Raw genomic sequence first — 26,844 nt, 5'->3', positions numbered from 1 at the left:
GTAATATTTGAACAAAAATAATTAGCTAATGTACAGAGGATGCATTCTAACTAACATCAGTAATGTACTGAGGAAAATCAGTGCATCTCATTTCAGAATATTTGAAAATAATGTTGACATTTTCTTTATATATACTTATTATGACTGAGTTTCAGCAACAAAACCACACTTTTCTCTCCCACTAACTCAAATCACCTACATTCTGCTATTTCAAGCATCTGCTGTGACCTATAATTTGTCTAACCATTTCCTGTTTGTCTTATTTCTCAACCGCCCCCCAAAACGCTGTTTTTGTCCTCTTTTTCTCAGCAGGGCGGCACTTTGGCTCATCTGCTAGCACCGTTGCTCACATGGAAGTTTGATTGACACTTAAGCATTATATAAGCTTGAAATACTCCACTGTAATCATTAAAATGTTCAGACAATGTTCAGACAACTGATTAGATCCTCGGTGGCTAACTCATCCCTGCTGGTGCTAGTGGTACGAATAATCCAAGGCCTTCAACATGAATAATTTATGTTGTGGGTCATGTAATACAGAAAAGAAAGTGTTATGCCACATGTGGATGACTCACCTTTGACATCCAGGACCAGATCAGGGGTTGGGTTGTGGCGGATGAAGCCCTCAGGGGTGATGCTCCACAGGTGGACTTGGTTTTCCAGCTCGGGGGTGAGACCCACACGACTTCCTGCCATCGTCACACTACTGCTGGGACACAGGCAGCACTCCTCTAGCAGCTGGAAACACAGCGAGAGGAGCTCAGAGATGTTAACTTTTTTTGTTTTTAACAGCATCCTGTAAAATTAACCCACATTCACTGAAAATGAGTAACCTAAAGCAAATTGAAAGCTGTTCTTGTTCTTTTTTTGTCAACTCTTAACCTTCACTAACACTTTGATCATCTGCTGCTGGTTCATTAAAGGTTCCCAGAAACAGACGAAAGAAAATTGAGGAAGTAGCCCTTGTCAGTTTTGCCCCAAAGCTCTTGAGCACACTACCTGCAGGTATCAGGGAAGCCAGCTCACTTTTTTAAAAGAAAGCGAATAACACATCTGTTCACTTTATCCTTTAACTAGCTCTGACATTCTAAAAGTCAACTGCAGTCTTTTAAAATGCTGCATCTTAATTGGTTTTATTATTCATAGATTTATAAATTTAAGCACTTAATTTTTGTTTTAAACTGTTTTTAAATTTATTTTTTTGCTGAACTGTCTTGCTGGCCTGTTACATGTTCATTTTGTCTGTTTTCATGTGCTTATAATGCCCTTATTTATGAACAGGCTCATTGAGTTATGTACGTTTCAACACACTGAAATAAAAAGCTTTTATCCTTGCCTGAATATATTTATAAAAAAGATGCAAATGACTAGAACCAGGAGGTATTAGCTGGAAAACACAATGGGGTCAAAGCATGAAGCCTCACATAGTGCAAATTCAAAGCATATAATATAGCAAGAAAATAAAGGTTTGTTCTAGGTGCTTTAAAGAAAAAAGTAAACTAATGTATTGATTGTGTGATTATGAGTGGGGAAAAATTAACACAGGCATAAACATCTATTTAGGAGCACACTCTATAAAAAACACTTCTAGAAAACCTAAATTTATAAGAAAGACTTTATCCCCGAAATATGGAGACATTTGTTTCTCATTTCTGTGCTTTTATTACAGTCTATGGTGCTAGGAATGAGTTCAAAACTGCTCTGGAAGTGAGGAGTATCATTGACTACAAGACCCATGAGCCATCAGGCTGATTGCTGGCTACTGATTGGCTCTGTAACCTGAAAATCTAGGAAGTGAACCTTCATTGGCTCTTACAGGCCATGGGGCAGGCATGGAAGCTCCTATTGGCTTAAGAGAGGTGTCAGTCAAAGGGTCAGACTTTAGTCACCATTTTAAAAAGTTTGAAACAGTGCAACAGCAGTTCATGGATATCTGTGGATGTAATAATGTGTTTGGACAAAATATTCTGCTAGTTTTAGTGTCTAGACCTTTGGGAGTGTGTGAGAACTGTATAAGCAGCATTTTTGTGGAAAATAATGGCAACAAATGTGGATCTGTGGATTACATTTACTCTTCATTGGTGAGTCATAACCGTTCATTTGTTTTTTTGTCTAACAGAAGCTTGCATTGAACCTGTTGTGGTGGTTGTGTCTTGAAATGGTCAGTATCGATCCAACTGCAGGGAGCGTAGCTTTTGAACCGATAGTATGTATAAACCATTTGAACCCAGTACATACATCAGTTCAGTACAACTGCTCCTCTCTGTCCAAGCGAAGACTGGAACATTGGTACATTTGTCTTTATAGGGCCATTTTACATAGACTGCCTTCTTATTTATGTTCTCTGCTGACTCCTTAAACTGTCAGTAGCCGCAACCTTTGGTCACATGGACAACTTCTGTATGTCGTTCCTCGAGTCTGCACTGTCTAGTTGCTTGTCTAGTTTTTGCTCTGTCGTCTTGGTGTCACCTGCAGAGTCACCTTAAACTGGACTCTTCTATCACCCTGGGGGATTTTAAAAGCAGGATTAAGGACCTTTTGGGCACGTGTATGGATGCTGCTAATTGGCTGTTTTAAGTTTGTTGCCTGTTGCTTGTGTGTGACTTTTTATGCTGTTCGTTTGAAACTTTTCATGTTGTGCTTTTAGTCCTCTACTTCTTTTATGTGAAATTCTTCATGATTCTGGAAAAGAGATTCTGAATCTCAGTGTGACTATTCCTGGTTTAATAAAGGTTACTTAAGATAAATAAATATCATAGCTCATCAAATAAAACCTTATTTCTTAAACTTAATGTGACACTATCATAATCATGACATTTCTCATAGGTATAGACTTAATGCTGAATCAGTGGAATAGTGGTTAGTATTATGTGTGGGTTTGTGCTTAAAAAATATCAGCAATAGAGGATTTACTGAGTTTATGCTGTCATACTCAGGTCTGTGGGACTAAAATCCAGTTTGGTGTTCAAGTTTTGTCCTTTATTTGACCTGCTTTGGATCTGCTCTTGACTATGATTAGATTTTGTAAATCATTTTGACTTGTTGAAAATGGTCTGGACTGCAGCACCACAGCATATTAGTATGATGGTGATGGTACCTGGCAGTGGAGATGTCCATTCTGGTAGAACCAAATCTGCTCAAACCCATCAGTCTCCTCTGTCTCTTGGATCCGCAGCAGTTTGACATCATCCAAATCGCCGGTCACTGACATCATGAGCCCCGTCTGTCTGTTCCTCAGGCGGAAGTGCACTTGCTTCTGCTCAGAAACAGACCCAAACAGTGAAAAGGTTTTCTTATTCTCCCAAGAGTTTCAAACATACTAAATATGCCATGTTCTACACAAAGTTTGCTCCATTCAGCTCCACAAAAACCAATCTGACAATATACGACATCAGAGTGAGTCATTTTGAAACAAAGAAATTATCTTCTCCACCATACAATTACATTTTGATTATGCCTCAATACTTACAATCAATCTGCTGTTGCAAAGGCCTTGACATTAAGTGTTATACATCGGTTTAAATAAGTAGGCTGTGAAGACTTGCATTGTGTAGCACTGCTTTTTAAAAAGAATAACTCGGTCTCAAAATGCATTTCCTCCGAAAACCTTAGTGTTTAAAACTGAGCTAAAAGTGAAACTTAACTCAGTTTTCTCGAAGCCTGACTTCAGTACTAAGGTATTCTAGTTTGTGTGTTTGTGCTTGTTGGTACTGCACTAGTGCCTGTGTTTGACGCAAGTGTATTAAAATTTTGCTTGGGGCAGGTTGTTCAGTTTTTTTAAACATGTTGTTTCAACTAACCCAGACTCCTGTAGTCACAAACTATCTGACCTTACTTGCAACTGGCATGAGTGATATGTGCATAGATGAGTAATAATGTGATTTATGTTTGGTGGATTTAACTACATAGCAGCCAGTTCAATAAAAAATAAATAAATAAATAAATGAAGTTAAAAAAAACCAACTTTCTTATCTAAAAAAAGCCTTATAAACTTGGCTGTGTCTGCCATAATTTAACTTCCTCACATAAGGAATAGAAACTAAACTAAGCATGTGCAGAGTGAGTCAGGTAATTTGTAGACTTGCTGAGCTACAAAAAATTGCGAGCGTTACAATTGTCCCATGTTAAAACCACCCCCAGTCTCCCCTACAGCATGAAATGTGTGAGTGTTTATTAAAGGATGTTTTGATGTAGTTTTGCTGAATGCAGACCCTGTTAACTTATATTCATAAGAAATGTTCGCTTTTTTAGATTCTTCATTCAGTGTTGGTGAATATATTATAAAATACTATTTGAAAAGAAAATCAGCATTTTTAAAAATCCTTTTTGATTGTTTTCAGTCAATTCAACCAGACACAGCTCATAACTGTAAAAACAGACAGTTTAAGGTAGGTTTCGTGGATATGTACAAAACAATTAAATTCTCTTTTCATAGATGTTGTTTTCTGTTGCCTGCTCAGGGACTACAGATGTAATATAAGAAGCTGTGCATTCCCCCGTGTCAAAAAAAAATAAAAAAATCATCATTCTATCACTATAGTGTACAGACAGACTTTCTAATGCACAAACTGAAAGCCCTGCTCCCAGTGTAAAGTGCCAGGACATACCTGTATTAGAGGACGGAGGGATCCAATTTTCTGCCAGCTGCTGAACTTGCGCCAGTCGGGCACCTGGCAAGGTTTCAGCAAAATCTGGGCACCCCGATAGTTGATTCCCTCATATAATATCCACCTGGTGATAAAGAGAAGACAAAAACAAAGTCAGGTTTTACATGATCAATAGCTACAATGAAACCAACATCACTTTGTTTGAGTTCAGTTTCCTCTATAGAGAATTTAGGCTGCTCTCCTTTCTTTTTTTTATCTTTTTGGTTTATTGGTGTAGTATTTTGTCATTTTATCAGTCTGCATGGACGAGAAGAAAAATGCCTTTTGTATGTTTTCTTTCTTTCTTAGCTCTTGTTCCTTCGATTGATGCTGATTTTTGTAACATTATGCTCCATTTTGGCAAGTAGATTTCAACCTAAGAGAACATCCTGGTTACATAACAATTTAAATGTATCTTAAAGGTATAGTATGCAGGATTGCCGGTTACTGTCAAAGTAAAAGAAAAGACACCAGATTCACTCTCATTTGGCATTTTGCATCGCTATATTTGTGGGTTTTTTTGCTGTGTCTTATGTACACTGCAATTTTAGGAAGCCCCCACCTCACCTGAGCACTGTGGGGTTACATGCCCATAATTGTCCCAAATACAGAATATAAGAGAATACAGGCAGAGTCTCTGTAGAACAGTACAGTGCAACACACTTACAGTGGACCATAAGTGATTATTCACTCCTGTGTAAGTCCATGTATTGTTTTTTAGGAGAATAATGCATGGTATACCATTTAATGTCAACTGTTCTGATGCTATAACTCAGGCTATATTCGAAGTCATGCTGGCAGGAACAAAATCCTCTTTTTAACTGTAGCTGTTTTTTCGAGACTTCTCTTCCTCGCAGCCCTGTGCCAAAGGTAATCTTCTAAAATGTGCAGAGCTTCGCGATAGTCCAATTTCTCAGTGACACTAAATGTAACTCGGGTCTCTCAATGGCCCTGTTGTTTGGCTGATTGCCCGACTCTCCTGCAGCAGGAATGTGCCACTCTGGAGACAGATCTGGCTCACTGGGAGCCCTTTATTTCCTCAGCATTGGTTCACACCTACAGTCTGAATCTCACACATCAGCAGCAGATTTCCATCATCACTCTGTCTGCCAGAACTATCATACAGAAGATGTGCTGACTCTGCTCTCTGCATCCAATTAATTTTAATTTATGAAACATCATGTGTGCGCACACAGACCCAAACTCCTACCTACACAGTCTCAGAGAAAAATAATTCCAGGAAGCTGTCTTTATTGGCAGCATTAAGACTGATTATGCAAATCCAACCACCGCCAGTTTAAAAGAAACTCAAGATACGTATTTAGACAGACAACAAGGAAGTTGCTTATTTTATTATCTCTAAATCCTTCATCTGTAAATTTAAGCACCTTGCATTGTCTGTTAAGATTTACCTTGACTTATTGTTACAGTAGTGTTGCACTACAGGGGTGTGGTTTACTACACAAAGGACTAAGCTTAAAAAAATATTTGACATGTCGACTTGGCAGTTGATAACTTTTTAATTCAAAAGTCCATGTAAAGCAAGAATAAGTATGTGTAATGAATCTGTCACACCACAGAAAAATGTGTTAACCATCCAGTGAAATTTAAAACATTAAACAATTGTCAAGTGTATAAAAATAGGCTCAGAAACTGTGAAAAAATGAGCAGTATTCTCTGCTCTGAGACATTGTGGGCGTGTCCTCTGAAGGAGTTGACACTATGTTACAGTTAGGCCAACAACTAACATTTTTTTCTAGTAGCACTATATTCATATTAGTTCGTCCATTCATGAGTGGCGAGCTTGCAACATACCACGGTCACTCTTAACTCTTTCAGTCAAATAAATACATGCATAAACAAGCCAAATGCCACAATCATATAAACAGAAGCAGACCAAATGCCACTAATGTACCTTTCAATCATTTTAGCCTGAATCAGCTACCTGGCCACTGGGAGCTGCTGCTCACTGTTGGCAATAGTCCGTAGACGCTTTTCAGCTCAAGGAACATGTTTACTTTGTGTTACTGAGCTAGCTGCTAACAGGAGTCTGCCGCTTCATGGCTCGTTCTTGGCATTTATAAAGTGGGGGAGGGATTATGATAAGGATGCGTCCAGTGCGTCATGGAGTACTGCAGGAATAAGTCCTAAACCCTGAAAATGAGTTAGCATTTCAGCAACCTGGGTTTCCTTGTCTCAAAGTCAAGAGGTTTTTTGAATGGGTTTTTGGTTAGATGGCTCAAATAAGGTCTGTGGTTCACAAGATGAAGGGACTTTCTTGTTTTGTTCTTCGGCAGTGGTTCTAAGACTCTCTCAACGTATCACCTCAAAAACTATTAAGCTTTTGGGGCACCCCATACGGCTGAGGCCTCTGCAGCGGCCCCCTGTTCTCTCTCCCACCTTTCCTGACTCTCTAAAACCGTCCTGTCAATAAAGGGAAAATGCCCCAAAAAATAATCTTATAGTACCACAACTAATACCAACGTTAAAATGCAGTAACATATGCCTACTCTATTCAGCTACAAACAGTTAATGCAGAAAGTTTATTCCTAAAAAGAAGGTTATTTATTATGATAATTCCCATTTGGAGTCACAATTGCAGTGTTTTTACTTACACATCACAGTTTAACTAGTAAGTGATCATGGACGAATGCATGTGCAATGCCCATAAATATGGCTATGTAGCAGGGTGATATTGAATAAAAATATTACATGAAAGGCAGAATTAAATCTCATTTCAGGAATCTCAAAGTTCAAGTATTTTCACTTAAAAATGTGTGGTAGGTTTGATTGAAAAAAATATTCCTCCAAGTAACACTATAGGGAGCTTGCGTACCACGAGCGGTACAAGTACCATAGCTTGAGAACCATTGTTCTACAACATAAAATCCTTAAGTAAATATCTCATAATGAACTTTGAAGCTTTTATGTGTCTTAAAAAAGGTAGTTGCTAATAAATCGCCTTTCGAACGTCATCGCGCCGAGCCACACCAAACAGGGCTTCACAGCCTTGTTGTGGTGGCGATGTTAAGCTATGCAATCGCCGAGCAGTTTGTTTGTAGCCTAATATTAGCTTTACTCCTGGCGATCGCATTTAGGCTTCAAAAATCCTAAAACTGATGTTCATTTGTGAGGATTTTCTTGTTGAAAAAAGGTATCATAAATGTTTGTTTGCCACAGAGCTTTTTTATCTGTAATAATCCAAAATCCAATGGAAAATCCCATAGTCACTAACTTCCACGTGGGCCTACACAAAAACATCAACCCTGCCCTGTTGAGCATGCTTTTCCGCCCGCCCAAAAAATCCTGCACACTGAAATGTTGAAAAACACTTTAACAGTCACACTCTAGACTGTAGTACTTCACCGTTCAAAGCCTTTTACATTTTTTAAACAAGAATTCCCTAACATGTATAATATAAAAAAATAGAAAAAGAAATCACTGATTTTTCTTTTCCTATATTTTAGAAAGAGATTATAAAACAACAGGAGTTTAACAGTCAAGAACTAACAGGGGCAACTGACAGACTCGAGTGAAAAATGAAGAAAATTATTCTGTTTCACATGTTCCTGGCAGAGACAATGGCTTTGACAGCACAGTGGGTTCTCTCCAAAGTCAAAACACACACACAGGCTGTTATGCAGGAACCTTTCAAACTCACACCAAGAGGAGAACTTGTTGATGGGGGAGCAGCGGCTTTACTTTTATACAGAACTAGATGTGGCAAAGCAGTCGTGATGTACTCACATGCCTCCTTCCACCACCACAGACTGAACTCTGCTGCAGCCTCCAGCCAGCTGAAGGTTGACTGATCCGTCTGTCAGAACCACCCTCTTCCCCCGCAGATCACAGCGCTCAAACAAAGTGATGGACGGCAGTGAAAACTCCTGCTGAGCGAGAGGGAAAAGAGAGGTTGAAAGCACATTCAGAAATGGAGTAGGCGGAGAGCTGCAGGTCATGCAGGTTGATATTAAGGTTATTTTCAGGTTACCCTGGAAACGGACAACACTTGCACTTTTGTGCTCCCTGGTATTTTTGCTCTCTTGTATCTCTGCAACTGATGGGTTTTGCTACAATTTGAAAACAACATTTTGTAACTCATTAAACATTTACACATTACCATTTGACATGCATCGTATTAAAGGACTCTGACACACTAAACTGGCGGTCGTCCATTGGTCAGTGTTTGGTTGTTGGTGAGCATCTGCCACCCTAGTTTGTGCAGTGTGTCCTGCATCGTTGGCTGTAGTGGGCCCTTGTCTGTTGTTTTTTGGACGATTCAACATGTTGAAACAGAATAAATAACGGTCCATCTGTGAATTAAATCTGATTCAGCGCACAAGAGGAAAAGTAATAAAAGCAGATAAAGGGTTAAAGTCAAGAGAACATGAGATTGAATCTAACCTGTTATGTAAGATTGTGTTTTTTTTTAGCCATAAAGCTCTTCAGCAGATTTTTTTGTTTTATTGTTCACTAGTGCACCGTAAATATCAACTGTTCTTTAAACATCTGGTGGTGTAGTGTCTTGAATCGCCTTGTTGGTCATCGAGTACAGAAATACAGACTTCCGCCACATGCTGATATGAAGCTAAAGTTATTTTCTCATGCAGGTGCAGAATGTAAGAGCTAGTTGGCTGTTGGCTATAGTCTTTGCGGTGTGTTCAGGTGCTTTTTGGCCAAAACACACACTATGTGAGGCAATGCAACAGTCTGCCTTCATCACCAATGGTCTTTGATGTCAGTTTGGTGTATTTGGGCCTTTAAATCAGGGAAGCTACCAGTTTGTTACTAGAACTATAAAAAGTTCCATCAACATGAACATTGAATGTAAGTATTGCTTAATTAGGCCAATATTTATCGACCAAAATGAGTCTATTCAGTGATTTTCACATAAAAATCATCTCCAATGTTTTTCGTGCACTGACGTTCAAATAGCAGTTACTTCCTGAGACCGTAATAACATCAGCTCAAGCAACAATTTAAAAATAATTTAAAAAATATAGTAATCCTCACAAAGTGAAAGGTTATACTTTCACTTAAATTGAACCATTTTTGAATTTACAGATCTGTCGGCTGCTCTCTGTTAAGAACTTTCTAAATTGCATTGTGATGTATTTCTACTGGCCTAGTGTCCATTTTTTGCATAATGTAATATTTAAACAAAAATAGTATGCAATTCATATATTATTGGTTTGATACTTGGGTTTCGGACACACTAAAAGATCTCACATACTATTTTAGCGTAGTAAAAAGCATGTTAGTATGGAATTTTGGACACAGCAAACATCTATGATTCTACTAACTCCATATTGATCCAAATTTTCCATAAGTACAACAATGTTATAGGAGTGCAATACTAAACTGGTGCAGTCCTTTTTTTTAATTGAACACTACTGACTGTAACAGATTTACATATATGTTTATGTGTATAAAATAAATGTTTCCCTGATAAATCCTTGAAAATGTGATGTCCAAACTTAAGGGTCTGAAGACACAAAATGGATTTAGGTTTAGGTTTTAAAAGGACATGTATGTTAAAAGTGTTAAAATATTTATAAAATAGAAAAAAACAAACAAACTTACAAAGCCAGTGGTCTGTAGTGATAGGATGGAGGAGTTTGCATTGACACATCCCATCGCTCTCAGATCTGGGTAGCTCCCAACTTCTAACACATACATCCTGCCAGTGAAGTCCCGTCCCTCAAATGCCAGCCAGCTGAAAGTCATTTGCATAAACACACACACACACACACACACACACACACACACACACGAGAGGAGCACAAAATGAGACTCATGTTCTGCACTGATGAAGAACTTTGATTACCATGTTAAGCCATTTGCATAATGTCGCTGTCAGATTTTTATTATGTACATTAAATTACTTGACACCACACAGTGAGTTACAATGTGCGTACTCTGCTCACTTATTCATGCTTGAGGATGAACAGCATACTGTGCTTGCACATATGCACACAGACTCAGCAATGCATCAAATTACTTTTGAGATACTGTGTCATTAAAAATGTAGGAAGTGCAGCATATTACAAGAATCTGGCATACAAACCATTTGTAGTAAGAAGAGCAGTAACAGGCTGTAGCAGTCCTAGGGATACTCTTGCAAAATGAGCAATATGCAGCTACAATTGTTTAAAATCACCTTTGGGAAATCCAAATGGGCCTGTCACTAAATTCTGCTTTTGCAGGATGGTGCAGAGTCCTTCAAGCACTAAGAATTCAACTTCAATCATAACTCACGATAACCGCAGCATGATATTTTGTCTATTGTAGGCAGTATTACTAACCTTCCGGCCAGAACTTTGCAGGAGGTCACAGAGATGCCGTCCTGCAGGGAGGCCACACTGTCCTCGAGAGGGAGGACAGAGCCTTGAAAACCTGGCTCAGAGAAAATCTGCACCTGAGACAAACACAGCAAGACAACAAGCCTGACTCATCCACTCTAAACCTCTCACACGCTTTATCAGATAAGACAGAGAGTATCTCAGCAAGGTTAAAGGTATTCTATCATCTTTTTAAATCACCTACCTTGAACTTGGCTGCATTCTCAAAATCATCCTGAAATGAAACAACAGCTTCATGAGACTCATTTATGCACTAAACCAAAACAGAAAGTTATTAAAAATGGATTATACTGCACATTACTATTTACTGCAAATGGCACAGCTGTGGTTGAAATTGGAAAGGAAATGATACTAATTCTCATTATTTCTTTGCTTATAATTGAGGCCAAATTATTAACTGTATTATTGTTCTTGGTATTAAGAATTTTATTTTACTGCATTTTGCTTCTTAAAGGAACAGTTTACCCCAAAATAACAATAATAAAAAATGTATTTCTACTATTACCTGCAGTGCTATTTATTAATCTATATTTGTGTTATTTTTCTACCAAACTACATCCAATCACTGTGCAAAAGGTGCTGTGCATCTAGTGCTAGCTCGCCTAGCACCACTGCACAAGCTAACATTATATTCAAGGAGGATGCCATTAATGTTTACATCTCGTGATGTTACAAGCATAGCCCTTTCCTCCTTGATTAGACGTCAGAGATGGGACCATGTAATTGTTTTGCAAAGACACAAGTAAGTCACAAGTCTTTGCACTCAAGCCCTGAGTCAAGTATGACAATTACCCAGCCAAGTACTAAGTCCTAAACTGAGTTTCGAGTCTTAAACAAGTCATAATACACTTTTCACCAAATGCAATGTAATTTTAACAACAAAGCATAATATATTACATTTACAAAAATAGTAACTAATGCTTTTAAAATTTGCATTTATTTGTTAAAATGGGTTGGTTAAAATAAGTGCGACTGAACTTAATCATAAAAAGTAGTGCAGATATTACACCTTTATAGCATATAGCACTGTTAGCTCAACAGAGTGAATTTTGAATGTTTTTGTCCTGTCTCGTTGTATAATGTAAATGTTGTAAAATAGTAAAAAGAGTACTTGCAACGTTGTCGTCCAAAGCATACATTTAGATCCTTTGGCTTATATCAAGTATTCTCTAGTCAAGTCTCAAGTCTAATTCTAAGTCTGACTCGAGTTGCAAATATTTTATGATTTTGTCAAGTTCAGTTTAAAGTTACCAAATTTTTGACACCAGATCAAGACATGTGAGTCCATACCACTGGTAAATGCACACTTCTGTCTGTACAGTTATAATTGGCAGATGTCATTAGGCAGAAAGAAAATAGTTCTTTCATTTTTATTTTGGGGTTAATTGTCCCTTCAACCTCAGAATGAAGCTGCAACACTGCAATAGACTTTGCTTGAAATCTTTGCCTGTTTGTCATCATCTGGTTTGAAATCGAAGTAACCTAATGATGAGTCACCTTTGTGATTTTAGATGTCTTCACATTAAGTCTTATGACAAGAAATTTCCTCTCTGCACAGACTCATTTTACTCTGGCTCTGTGTGACTCATGCTCACAAAATTATTCTAACTGCATTAAAGTTTGTCAGCCCCCCCCCAAAGATTACAGCAATTTTTGATTTAGTCACAAGCACGAGTATTGTGGCTGGTCACATGCAATGGAAGCATTGGGTTTGCCAAAGTGGGACTATCAGGGGAAGTGAGAATACAGCTCAATAATGCAAAATTGCAAAATTATTTAATGCCAAAATTACAATCACTGTGATCATTTGGAGCAAATTATGCAGCTCATATAATCACACTGGCTGCTGCTTCAACAAAAAAAGATCACAAAACAATTTGTCTAAAAACTGGGCAAAACGGCAAGGTTTTGTAACTCTGAGTCATTGCTCTTACCAGCACAACAGGCATCACTGAGGCCACTCTTGGCTGTAGCGCCCCCCAGTCCTCTGGGCTTCCATACAGGCCTTTCTCCAGGATGTAGCACTCACCACAAAAGCCTGGCTTCTCAAACACAGCCCAGCTGAGACAGAAAACATTAGAAGGAGGATCATTATCACCCTTTTATTGTGTTCTGACATTTCACATTCGTGTTTGCTGGTTTCTCATTTTATCTTAACTAGTAGAGAACCACAGTCTAGCACTTGCTAACAAAGAAAGCCACAAGAATTCACAGTGCGACAAAGTTTTCATTTATCAAGTTGTCAACAATTCTTGGTCAGAGTCCAATCAGATAATGGCCTTCCACATGATAATATCTCAGTTATGCACTGTATGTACCCTCTTGGCAAATTGGGCATGTCTTCGGTGTGCATGTGTGTGTTGTTGGGTGCTTCTGCTCAGAGACAGACCGGGGCTATGTCCGCATTTTTGGGCTTGTGTGTGTGCCACTACACTACAAACACGTCTCTCTCAGCAATGCAAAAACAACACACAGAGCCAATCAGAGGCCGGCAACAAGACATGGGCGAGGCTGTAAAATCTAATGACAGGCTAGCAGCGCAGCAAGAATAACCCTTCAGTGTTGCAGGAGTCCTGCCTCCTAAAGACGGACAGAATGTTCTGCTTTTCATTATTCATCATTTTGTTTGACTCTCCCCCGAGTTGCAAAAATCAGCATGTTCTGCATTTCAATATTCTGATCCCAGTATTTGTTTCTGATTTGCTTCTGGTTTTGTTTACTTTTGTTTTTTTCCAGATGATGATAGCATAAAGAAATAGAAACAACTTGGGAATACAGTCACTACTTCACAAAATCCAAATATATATGACATTTCTTTTTAACGGTGATCAGATGTCCTCCACACCCTGCACTACTTTCGCATTCACTCCCACTGTGAAAGGGTGTGAGCAGCAAAATCAACTTACGTTGACAGGAAGTGAGGTGTGGCAGGCTAAACATAAGTGAACTAGGCAATCTGTCTCAACCTGTCAGCATGGGCACGGCAGCTTCACCGTTACACACCTGAGCAGCAAAAAAAAAAAAAAAAAAGAATGCACCTCACTGGGACTGCAGCCCAGAGTAATTATCAGGTTGAAGTGCAGGAATGCATCTTACAGCACTGTGAGGTATCATCTGGAGAAACATACCTTAAGTCTTACAGTGGAAAGACAGCTGAGGAATTTCAATTATCTGAGACAACGTTTTATTTCTTGTTACGGCTCCCACAGCAGGGAAGGCTACAGGGATAAGTATAATGCTTGTCACTTACACGCCACGGATGACATCAACTGACTGCGTCTTCATGCCATAGCCAGTGTCATCCAAGTTAATGACAGGCACCGACAGGTCAATGTTAACTCCCAGCTCGCCGAAATCTCTGTCGCTGAACATTTTGAGGTGCGGAGACATGAAATCCTGTAGAGAGTGACAGCAAAAAAACAAAAAAGTCAACACACTTTATGGTTCCATTTTTTTATGTCATTCCTCCTTCATATTATATTCTACTATAAATTAATGCAATTTTTATCAACCATTAGCAAGACCAGGAAAATGAGTAAAAAAACAAACAAAACAAAAGTTGAACACTCAAAATAGCTAAACTGAGCTAACTGATCAAAAGCTAAACTACATGTTTTTCTTCACCAACATGTCAAGGTTAATGTTGCACAGTTTTAAGATGTAAGAATAATAATATCTGCCACACTGAAAGTAAACACTATCATATTTTATTGACGTTATTTTGAATAATTAATTTGCTTGGTGAGCATTGCTTGTTTGAAACTGCTCATTTTCACAGGTTGTTTTTGCTGTTTGAATAAATCAAAGAGGTATTCCACTGCTGGAAAATGGTCTTTTCTTAAAACTAGGCTGATGCAACAGAAAGATGCAAATGCTGTTGAAATAGGTGCTACATGACCAGAGAAAACAGAGCAAAAAGGCTGTGGCATTTAACTTTGGTCTTAATGTAGAATACCTACAACTACCAGAATGCACTGCACCAGACTGTCGTGGTAGCGAGCATATGAAAATCAAGAAAGTAAAGAGAAGTCACTGCATCAAAATGCAACATATGCGCAGTAAAATTTGGTATGCACTTTCCAAAAGGCTCAATAGTTGGTGCGCTGTCATAGAACACGAGGGATGATGCATTTATTTCGCTGAGGTGTCCACAGTCAGCCTTTGATCGAAATATATTTAGAAAGACAACAGTGAGAAATGAGAAATTGAGAAATTATTCTGCAATTATTGAAAACATAGATACAAGTTTGGACTTGTTTAACAGAAATTGACACCCCAGCCTCAATTAAATTTTTTTAAAAAAGAAAAGATATCAAATAATTTCTATATAAAACATTTGGCTGCCATACATTTGAGTGTGCAGAAGAAAATAGGGTATTGAAAAAATAACATATCTCAAGTGGTATTTCTACTTCCACCCCGAACGATTACTGTGCTATCCAAAAGTCAGCAGCGTTAAGTTTATTCCCTTATCACAGCTTCATAAAAACAAAACTTAATTGTTTTCATGCATTTTATTTACTTCTTTGTTCAACACAGTTTTTTATGAATCAATTCTCCAATAAAATCTTGAGTAAACCCCAGAGTTTTCTCTGGTATTTAACAGAGCTCTCCCGGGTTGCTAACTCTATACACTGTGGAAAGTTTTGCTCTCCCTCAGTCTGAATACTTTTACATCGATTTTCCATTCTCACTAGAATAAACTTTTTTGGGGGAACACAGTATACTTTCCATTTTTGAAGACTAATTCTGACATTCACAAACCCACAGTAGCTGAGCCATAATTTAAACATCACACCACAGCTATTTTCTGTCATATGATGTATGATGAACTAACTTCAGTTATACAAAGGTGCATGGTAAGTTAACCCAGTGTGATACTCACAGCCAGTATAGGTCGTAGTGATAGGAGCGGCTCGGAGCCTCCCCAATTGCTACAGTCCAGGTACTCTCCTTCCTCCAGGATGTGCTGCTGGCCCTCAAACCCAGGATCGCTGTAGCCCACCCAGCTGGAGGGAAAGAGTTACTGGTTAGAGCTGTGTTTGTGAATCGTGACTGCATTACATAATCTCAGACTCACTATCTGGCAGTTAAGCTTGTCCTGAATTAACTTTACTCCAATATTAGCAACTGACTTTATTCTGTTTGAACACGGAAAATGAATTTAAGACTCACAGTCCTCCCATGATCTTTAAAGAACCCACAGACTTTGGTTTTGTCGAGTCATGGTTTGATCCATTTGTAGCAATGTCTCCTTCACTTTCACAAAAGCTGAACACATCACTGTCGATTTCCAAACAGGAGCCCTCAAGACCAGGCTTCTCATACACCAAAGCCTGTAAAAAAAAGGACAAGGCTAATAATAAACTTCACTCATCATTTGCCCGAGTGGATAAACTATTAAACTCAGCTGTCCTTGGTACTCCCTTGAGTTTTTGTTTGTCTTTGCTCTCCCAGACTAAATTCTTATTTTTGTCTCTTTTTGAGAATTGATCAAAGATAGCTGGTTACATAAATGCCACACTATTTTTGATAAAGAGATAATACTTTTTTCCAGAGACACATTGCAAGGTTGAGGTAGGTTTTATTTCTTGATGAATAACTTGCTGTGGTCAGTGTGACCGCCACTGAAGAGGTGAAAGACAAATATTGGAAACTTTGTCTGTTGAGCATTTTGAGCACAATATCATGAATGTGTGCACTTCAGTGATCTTCATCTTTGTTGAATGAAAGCACAAAATATTGAGTCTAAAAAAATCTCTTGAACTTTCACTCTGAGGTCTGAAAATGTCTGTTGCCATAACACACTATGATTACATTGGAAATTCCTTGACATCACATCTATTCTTGTCTTAAAATAAGATAAAAACAACACAAAACAGAAAATGGGCCGCTCCCTTAAAGGCCCAGTGAGAGGGATTTAGGGAGGTATTTTGGCAGAAATGAATTGAATACAGAAATTATGTTTCTATAGTGTAGAGTCACCTGAAAACAAGAATCATTGTGTTTTCATTAGTGCTATCTGTTTAGAGAGCGGGTCCTCGCCTTTGGAGTCCACCATGTTGCACTGCCATGTTTCTACATTAGCCAAGAACTTCACAAAAAACACTGGCAGGGACATTTGCGTTTTTGTGTCAGACACTGTAGTTGGCAGCCGATACACAATGTACAATGAGCATAATGAGAACATAAAACATGCAATTGAAATAAGACTGTAGCATGGTATGTTGATCCTACCTTGACTTCATTGGGATTCTCCACTTTGAATCCACCCTGTAACAAAAACATCATCATCAACAAATGTTTTTTTCTCTAAATAGCCTAAATGTACACAAAAAGTGTGTCAGTCAGCAATTACTCAAATGGTTCTACTTATCTGGAAATTAAAGAACACACTACACTTACGCTGTAAAGCCCTCTGAGGCAAACCATGTTTTGTGATAATGGGCTCTATAAATAAAATTGACTTGACTTGACATGAATGTCAATTCTGTTATGAAAAGGTGCAAAGAAAATTAATAGAAAACAGAGAACATGCTGAACCGAACTTCTGTCTCAGTGGGCAACTGATTGCGGCTAATTCTCACATTAAATGCCTTTGTACAGAGCCAGACAGAGGCTATTCATATAAGAGAACCTGTCATTACAAAGTCAAAATAGTGAATTTCTTAGTGAATTAGTGTTAATGAAAGCTAACTGTATCATATTAATTGTACGTGTCTTAGTAAGCAAAAAGTTACCGATAGAATATGCAAAAGCAAAAGCTGAATGGGAACAAGAGCAAGTCTAAACCAAAGTCTGATGGCATCTCTGTAATGCTTACTTAAATTGCTAACTCTAGCAGGCTAACATGTTACCTACTAAATACCTACTAAACATCAATTATGTTTACCATCTAAGTTTTGCCGGTTAGCAAGCTACTAAACACAAAGTACAGCAGAGGCTGGTGGACATAGTCTCCGGTTTTGCAGGTATATGGTCATAAACCAACACAATGATGGCAATAGATGAAAAGTCAGAGGACCTCCTCCAAGGTCACTACAGTTCATCCTAAGGGGACATGGATGTGCGTACCAATATCTCTGATATCCCTCCAATAGTTGTCAAGCCATTTCATGCAAGCCCTAAATGTGAACTTCTTGGTGGTGCTTGAAGAAAAGTCAGGATTTTAAGAATCCTCTGTGCACCATGAATGTCTGTTCTGAATTTTCTATCAATCTGACTGGTAAATTAAAGATACTTCCCAGCATAAGTGAATATTTTGTATAAAAATTCATGGCAATCCATCCAACATTTGTTGGAACTGTGGTGTAGTTCATTTATAGATAACATTAGCTTTTTACTTCAGGTGATTTGCACATAATTAAAAAATCCTAAAACTGGTGTTCATTTGTGGAGATTTTCTTGCTTAACAACATTAGTATGTATCATAAATTTGTTTGCCATAGAACTTACTGTCTGCAATAATCCTAAATCCAATTGAAAAATCCCACTGGCTTTTTGTCAAGGGAACTAGGGCGATGTTAATGTTTGTATTGGCCAACACTTAAAAATCATCCCTGCAATACTCCATAGAAAACTAACACATTCATGAACTACCCTCTGCAGTGTACATTAGGCACAGAAATACAAACCATTTTAAGTGGTCTCAGAGATCCAACAAAGGGTGATGTGAAGCCCCAGGACTCAGGAACAGGGTACTCTCCCATCTCCAGCACAGCTACCATGCCCTGGAAGCCCGGATCACTGAAAACCAGCCACCTAAAGGACAGAGGAACACCCACAGTGCATGTTAATGAGCATTAAGCCAAAGGTCCCTCCACATTATGCGTCACGTTGCCTTTTGGTGGTTTTTAAAACAATGTAATTCATGACCTTGCATGGCTTGTTGCTTTTATAAAACAGTTATAGAAAGAACAAACTCCCTGATTCTTGTTTTTCCACGTAGAAGTCAGCACCTATGGGCATGATTGGTCATTTTACTCAGCACATTAAGTATTATTAGGTCAGGGCAGAGTCTTAATTAGGTATTTCATATTTACCTCAGGCATGAGTCATCCGACAACAGCAAAGAACAAAAGCTAGTTGTTTTAGAATAAAATATCTTGGGAATGCTTCACTTCAAAGCATTTTCTAAAACTATTCACTTCTGGCGTGGGCAGCTTTTGTTGGAGCTTTGCCCCTACCTCTGGCATTTGATGTATTATGTAGCGAAACACAATGCCGCATAAAAATCACCACATGTGAGCCCCTGGCAGAAAAAAAATGAACCCAGCTCATTCCACCAATGCTGTGGAAGTGATTCTAAGAAATGATGCCAACCTTATGGCGCTGAGAGACATATAATAACAGGAGCCAGTGAGTCAGTGAACTCAACTGAACTAGCATGTTGCAGTGAATTTGTTCTACACAAAACTCCATCTGCTGAACAGTTGCTCCACTTTATGCAGTGCAAACTCCAAAGGGGGGAGCTGCTGAAGCATAATTGTAGCTGAGCAAAGATGAGCTGGCATTTGACAACAATCTACCTCAAGTGCCAATGTGAAGCTACAAAAATAGTGTGAGAAAAGCATTTGTTGTCACTAAAGTCCTCACGGGCAGGGCGCAAAATGTCCCAAATGCCAAAACCTCTCACGTGGAAAAACATTCTCCCCTTTGCCAAATTCCCTCCACACCTTTGTCTGTTTCTCTCCATCTAGTCTCCACCTCTTCACTCTGTTATTCAAGTTCCCCCCCACACCCATTCCCTCTAGTTTCTAACATGCAACAGCAGGACAGACATTCCTAAAGAGGCAAACGAGTGAGAGTCAAACCAAAGACAAACACTGAGGAGTGCCATAATGATTATTATCTCTCAGCTACTTGTCAAAGCCAAGCACTGGGAACATCCCATTAAAAAGACAGCTTTACGTTCAGCACAGCAGGCAAGATTTCCAATGTCTACTCTTCTGCTGGCTCTGCCAGTCATTAGTAATGAAGAAATCACTGCAAGGCACGACTTGTATCATTAGCTCCAGAGCAATGATGCTAGTTATGTGCCTTCAGCGTCTAAATGTATTGCCTTACAAATAAAATCTAATCTGCAGATAACTACCTATCCATCACTCTGATCAATCTCGATAAGTAGACCATGTGTCTTGCTAATGATTTGATTTTGACGGCTTGTTCGATACCGTGACACACACTTTACCATAGATCAGTCGCAAAGATCTGAATGATTGTTTTGTCACACTTACACCCCAGAGTGCACTCGAATGGAAGCAGTGCTCACTGGGATGCCAAATGAGCCCGTCTCTATTGTGTCATCGTGGTAAGGTGTTACTCTGCCGTGGCCCTCTGGTTCAGTAAACAGATCAATATGGGGAAGGCTGTAATCCTGCAGAGAGGGGAAGCAAACAGAGTAATTATCAGCAGTGGCCAATACTTATCCTTAGATCATTCCTCTACAATGAAACCAAATACGACTTCAGTCTTTTTCTCAGTAACTCTGTTATTAAGGAGTCTGAACTGAATATCAATTAAGCAATATCACATATTGACTATGTCTTAGAGGGCTATGTGGGGTGATGATTATGTAGATGTGAAATTGCTGGAGGCTAAATGAGTTTGAAGTATTTAATCGGTGCACTCACCGCGACAGCTAGACGAATTGAGCCAATCCGCATTGGTGGGTTGTTCTGTGGTTCAGCTGCCGGCCCAGGCTCTGCCCACACGTTTGTCAATTCAATGCCCCCCTCCTCTAGGGCGATAGTGCGTCCCTGGAAGTTAGGCTTCTCATAGAGCACCCAGCTGTAGTAAAAAAGAAAAATGTATAATTATACTGCCACAAAGAGATAATAATAGAGTATGTTGGAAAAAGGAGAGAAAAAAAAGAGGATATATTCATGCAGTATAAAAAGTGCCTTAAAGCAAAGCAGCATTTTGTATTAAAGCCCTCTGAGGCAAACCTTGTTTTGTGATAATGGGCTATATAAATAAAACTGACTTGACTTGACTATACATTTTGCTTTCTTACCAAACATTTGATAAGAAAAGGTAAGAGCAGTTAGTTCAACTTTAATCTGGAAACAGAGGGGAACAGCCAGTTAAGCTCTTTATGAAGGTAGCACTTAAAAATCAAAATATTACACAAATCAGTGTCTGTGATGCAATGGCACACAGGGGAACTGTGCCAGATTTATTCATTATGCCCTTGATTGTGCTGGATCTGATTCAGATTTCAGATTCAGATTTACTTTGTCATCTTCAATTATGCACTTCCATACGCAAATAAAAAACAAATTATGTTTCCCCTCAAAGGATAAAAACAGTGTTCGTCAACAACAAATAGCAGAATGAAAATCTAAAAAGAAAAAAAAGATTCATAAATAAGTACATAATAGTCATTTTAAAAAAGTTAAATAAGTGCATCATTGCAGAGACATGAAGGGCCCCTTTAAGTGTCCATAAAGTGCAGTGGATGGGGATGATTGCCTGATCCTCGACAAGGGCGAAAGTGGCGGAGAGCTCAATGGTCTCTCGCCTACTTCCTACCACCCAGCTTTGCTCAGACAACAACTGTCTTCAAACTTGACCTTCATTGTGAACTCAACTAAGGTTTCGTGACTGCATCTTGCACGGTGGTGGCACTATGTGTTGACAAAATCTGTCCACAGACATACATCTAAACACCTGCTCAAAATGATACCAGCCGCACTGTTGCAGCTGGCAAAAAACCTGCCTACCAACACCCCTAACTAAAGCTCCCTATCAACACATAATATCTTGTTTGTTTAATCAAACAAAAACTGACTTGTAAAAACATCAATTCATGTTTTAACACGGCTTACATGCCAGACTTTTTCTTGGCGAAGCACAGTAACTTCCCGAAGTCTCCACTGGTTGCCTGCCAACCTCGTGGTGGACAGATATGACAGTGATATCAATCTTCTCATGTAACTTTTGGTCAGAAAGCTAATTAGCATATTTCCCCAAAAATGTTAATCAATTTCCTCAAATATCATTCAAACAAGAAAGTGTGAATCATCAACTAAGGACCACATGACTATAAGACAATTCTTAGCTCCAAAGGTTATTCAAACATATCAGCAGGAAGAAATGATTGAACTATTGCTTTTACTACTTTGAGGAGAGTTTTTGACCTCTGGTAGTGCTCTGGGGCAAAGTTTTTATGAGTGGGTGGACATTTACTTTGATCAAGTGCACATGCCATACATATTCCTGAACACGGTTTTACACTGTTCCACTGATCTAAAGGTGGCAGTAAGGGCCCTGACACACCAAGCCAATGGTCTGCCACGGGTAAATGTTGAGCCACTGGTGAGCATCTGTCGCCTAATTTTTGCGGTATGTTCTGCACCTTTGGCATTAGTCCGCTCTTCTACGTATTTTTTTTGGCTGATTCAACATGTTTAATCAGCATCAGAGACAGGGGAGCCCATTGTTGAGAGAAATCACTCTGATTAACAGTTCAGCTACGTGCACGGGAAGCGAAACAGAGGTTAGAACAGCCAACAAACAGCTACTGTCAAGAGGGCGTAAGATCGACGCCAACTTGTTATAGTAGGAAAGATGATTTTTTTTTTTAGCCATTGTGCTCTTTAGCAGAAACAGTTTTTAATAGTTTGTAGTAGTGATGACGAACACAGTAAATATGCTGTTATTTTAACATTGGGTTGTGTTGTTAGTGGGCTAAGTAGTTAACTACATCTTGAACGCGCCCTGTCGGCAAATTTGAAAATACTACAATGGTGAAAGAATGACCCGCCCTATTCTCCCTGGGACTGGCTAGTACTCGTTGCCTTTGTTGGTTGTATGGGTTAGGCATAGTCAAAAACAGTGGAGCTTGTCAGGGTTAGGTTTAGAGTGTCAGGGTGAGCCTATCAGCAGAGGAAGGCAAGCCGCTCCTTCGCCATCCTAGGATTTGCTAATTCATGTTCTTTCAGTCCTCTTTTTCCTTTGCGCTTGATGAATACAGACTAACAACATCTGCTGGTATGGAGAGTTATGTCCTCTCACACAGGGGCAGAACATACGTGCTAGTAGGCCTTTGGCTGTGGTTTTTGTGTTTGGTTACGCGAGGTGATGCAACATTCGGCCTTTGTCACGACTAGTTCTTTAATGTCTGTTTGGATCTTATAACATCAGATAATGCAGCAATGCTCCTGCAAGGGCAGTGAAGAGGATTTTTAGAAAGCAGATGTGGATGTAAACAAAGCAAGTAACAAAAGAAAAAGTTTTATGGGGAAGAACATGTATTCAATTCATTTGCCAGTTCTCAAGGATACTCATAATCTGTTTTGTTGACACTCAATGTAAACAGAAACTTTGCTTGTTAAGGTTTACAAGGAAAAAGTGTAAGAGCGGTTATGTAATTACAGTTATCAAGCACTGAGTTCTCAAGGCTGATATTTCATTAAACTAATGACACATCCAGGAGCCAACAGGCCACACTGGCATCCGAAAAACCACTTGACACTAATTAGAACCACACTTCAGTGCACATTTTCTGTTCATCGTCTGAAAAGTTCCAGTTGAATGTCACTACTTACCATCCTCTAACAACCTTCACCGATATGAGAGGCGAGAGCTGCAGAGAAGTAGCATCTGTTACATCCCTGTTAATCTCATGCGCCTGGCCGCTGAACTGAGCTTTCTCAAACAACACCATCTGTGTAGAGATAGAAGGATAGAGTGGAAAAAAGATCAATATTCAAGAAAAATTTAAAACTGCATAACCTGCTTACTCCATCATAATAAATCATGATTCACAGCGCAAAGACCTAATAGCACGGCACTTTTCAGAGTTTCTGTTTTATGCGCACAGTAAAAGCATATTTATGTTCATCTGCACCACAAAGTATGAACAGGCACCCCATTACGTGAACCACCAGGGCCTAATGTTGATGCAGTGCATCATTTTAATCAATATAAGGGTTACATTTTTGCTTAACAGGCCAACAGAATATTGAAGTTTGTGAATAATGAATTCTCAAAACTGGCTGCTCTGGAGACTCTTTATTCAATAACACTGTTTTAATTTTATTCTAACAGCCTTCATCTTTCATGATGCTTGGTTTTGTACATACTACCCATGACAGAGGATTCCCAGCACAGCTAAAGCTGGAGGTAGACTGAATTAAAGCAACGTGTGGGCAAGAAACTGAAAATATTGAGCGCCAGGGGAAAATCTCTCCCGCTTGCAACAACTGTTAATGAAGTTCTACAATAATGCAGAACCACAAGTTCGGCACTGCATTGGCAGCACTGAACTCCATGATTTTAATCACATCCAGCTGAGCATTTGCACCAGACTGTTTTTTTTAAATACTTTGTTTACCCCCAAGAACACCATATGAAAAGCAGATGTTTTCACAGAACAGAGAGTTGTCTGTCCAGAGTCCTCTCTCCATCTTGCTTCTATTGTGTGCGGGCAAAGCTTTGCCTACTGTACCTTTCCGGGGCGCTTGTGAAATCCCTTGGCGGCTCTTATCTGGAATGCAAAAACACATAATTTTCATTGCAACAAAGACCACAGCAAACATCTATAAAATGCTAATGTTCATTTGTTTGTGTAGCAGCTCTGTGCCTGTTGAATGTCCCAACCTTTTAGTTTGCTTCCAGGGACACAGTGGGTCTGTGGAGACTGCACTGTTTTCAGTTTGTTTTTATGCAGCACACTGGTGGGCATTGCCAGCAGGAAAAAGTGTTGCTTAATTCAGCACACGCAAAATAGGCAACTTGTGAGTTTAGTAGCAAATAAAAACTGAAAAAACTACAGCAACTAGAAAGCTTGTAACATAAAGTCAGTTACAATTTTGATGATTTACGTTTAATATTTAAGCAAAAGGGCCAAAAGTTCATTTGCTGTAGCTCTGGAAATGTAAATATTTGCTTGTTTTCTCTCTTATCTTCCATAGTAAGCACTGAAGGCAAGCACTGAAAGGTCTAGTGTATAGGATTTTGTGGCATCTAGCATCTAGGTTGCAGAACTGAAACTTCAATCGCGTGCAAAGCATGTTGGAGAGCTGTAGTGGCCAACACAAAAATGTAAATGACCCAACTGAGAGCCAGTGTTGGGTTTGTTTGTATGGGGCTTCTGTTGGAGAGGACCTGCTCTGTATGTAAACATAAACAGCTCATTCTAAGGTAACACTGACTTGACTTTTAGGTGATAAAAAACTAATGAGAACATAGTTAGGAATATTATACACCACATCTGCTGGTAGATGCCCCTAAATCCTACAGACTGGACCTTTAAATATGTTAACCTGGGCTTTGGGAAACTTTTCACTATTTACTGACACTTTATAGAACAAACAATTAATGGATTTTTTTTTTAAATGAAGAAATGGTAATGCTTTATTTTAGAGGTTTTTAGAAAGAGCTATATATATATTTGCCAATTATAACCAGTTATTAACAATTAGTAAATTGAGCCATGCACTCAACAGGTAAACCTCCAATTAAATGATTCTAACTGATAGCTTAAACATGCACAAATGTGGAATTTGCAAACAGGCAAACGTATAATTCAACATATATGGACAACAAAAAATACTGTCATATATTGCAGTTCATTGAGTATTTACTTGGGTTAAATTGGAGCTTTCTTTTCAAGGAGATAATTTTAGAGATTATTAGTAACAAATTAAAAGTTCTTTCAATTAAACTTATTAGAAATGATTAGAAAACGATGGTCACGTGAATAAGTATTACCAAAATAATCACGAGTTGCAGCCCTTAATCCTTTTAAGGGATGAATGATCCACTGTTGTGGGGATTGAAAAGCTTAATGATGATCACAAAATGCAAATATAATTAAAAAAATGGGGATTTTTTAATAAAAAGCATAGGTAAAGCAGCTCTAAGAGAATTTAAGGATTTAAATAGTGTCTAGCTCAACAAGCAGTCTGAGCTCATTCTTCAAAGAGATGTGCAGCTTCAGTTTAAACTATTAGGTATACTTTAATGGTGTGTTTGCCACACACTTACCTTATTTCTTAGTATTCCTTGAGGCTGAGCCAGAGGCGGCTTAAGCTCAGGCAGTGCAGGATGTGTTATGGGAGGAATCTCGGGAAGAAATGGAGACACAGCATCAGGAAGCACCAGAGCTGGTTTCACAGCCAGGCCTGTTTCACCTCCAGATGCAAGAGCTGTCATTTTGCCATTCACCTGATGAATAAATCAAAAACTATCAGTTATGCACAGAAGTTTTTCATTGAGCATCTCTTCTTACAAAACATCTACAGAATTTATGCTGTTATGGAGTGGTGCAGTGATGACATTTTTAATGTGGATGGACACAGTGTCGCCCTGGTTCCTTCATTAGAAAGCCTATGGGATTTTTCCATTGGATTTTGGATCATTGCAGGAAAATAAGGTCCATGGCAATGAATAATCATGATACTCACACATTTTGTTCAGTAAGATAACCTTCACAAATGAACAACACTTTTAGGATTTCAAGTGTAAACACAATTTCTAGAGTTAAAAAGTTGGCCATAAATGAACTACACAATTGCATGACTTAATGTTATCAGCACAACGACACCACAGTTTTGGTGTGATGGCATTCTGTAGTCTCATTTAGCCTCTTTTAGCAACTGCCCTTTTGAAGAAACATAAAAGCATCAAAGTTTGCGATTGGGGTATTTACTGACATATTTTATGTTGTAGAACAAAACCTGAAAGTCTCTTAAGCTTGTGTTAACCACAGACTTTGCTTGAGGCTTCTAACCAAAAACCCATTCAAAAACCCACTGACTTTGGAAAGAGGGAACAGGGAGTGCTAAAATGCTAACTCATTTCCTGGTTTTAGGACTCATTCCTGCAGC

General features: G+C 38.8%; 1 protein-coding gene and 1 long non-coding RNA gene across 3 annotated transcripts in view; one reads left to right on the top strand and one right to left on the bottom strand.

Annotated features, from left to right (window-relative positions):
* The window catches only part of LOC121955947 (uncharacterized), a 38,957-nt gene that overhangs the window by 1,632 nt on the left and 10,481 nt on the right, over positions 1–26,844 (bottom strand). For both annotated transcript variants that reach the window (XM_042504043.2, XM_042504042.2), the window contains 18 exons: positions 26,003–26,182; positions 24,462–24,500; positions 23,560–23,678; positions 20,641–20,797; positions 20,245–20,384; positions 18,643–18,769; positions 17,246–17,281; positions 16,184–16,344; positions 15,894–16,017; positions 14,259–14,404; positions 12,943–13,069; positions 11,193–11,222; positions 10,952–11,064; positions 10,230–10,362; positions 8,394–8,533; positions 4,608–4,731; positions 3,098–3,256; positions 576–738 (listed from right to left, as the gene is read on the bottom strand). In XM_042504043.2, the coding sequence (XP_042359977.2) occupies positions 576–738; positions 3,098–3,256; positions 4,608–4,731; positions 8,394–8,533; positions 10,230–10,362; positions 10,952–11,064; positions 11,193–11,222; positions 12,943–13,069; positions 14,259–14,404; positions 15,894–16,017; positions 16,184–16,344; positions 17,246–17,281; positions 18,643–18,769; positions 20,245–20,384; positions 20,641–20,797; positions 23,560–23,678; positions 24,462–24,500; positions 26,003–26,182 (2,218 nt within the window). The remainder of the gene's footprint in view (positions 1–575; positions 739–3,097; positions 3,257–4,607; positions 4,732–8,393; positions 8,534–10,229; positions 10,363–10,951; positions 11,065–11,192; positions 11,223–12,942; positions 13,070–14,258; positions 14,405–15,893; positions 16,018–16,183; positions 16,345–17,245; positions 17,282–18,642; positions 18,770–20,244; positions 20,385–20,640; positions 20,798–23,559; positions 23,679–24,461; positions 24,501–26,002; positions 26,183–26,844) is intronic.
* LOC148186863 (uncharacterized) overlaps positions 1,947–26,844 on the top strand; it is a 44,249-nt gene continuing 19,351 nt past the window's right edge. The window contains exon 1 of the long non-coding RNA XR_015779247.1: positions 1,947–2,081. This is a non-coding gene — a long non-coding RNA (uncharacterized LOC148186863). The remainder of the gene's footprint in view (positions 2,082–26,844) is intronic.

Source organism: Plectropomus leopardus, chromosome 16, assembly GCF_026936395.1.
Source record: "Plectropomus leopardus strain MGB_pleo_1.0 chromosome 16, ASM2693639v1, whole genome shotgun sequence".
NCBI lineage: Eukaryota > Metazoa > Chordata > Actinopteri > Perciformes > Serranidae > Plectropomus > Plectropomus leopardus.
This window is presented reverse-complemented; position numbering and strand designations above follow the sequence as displayed.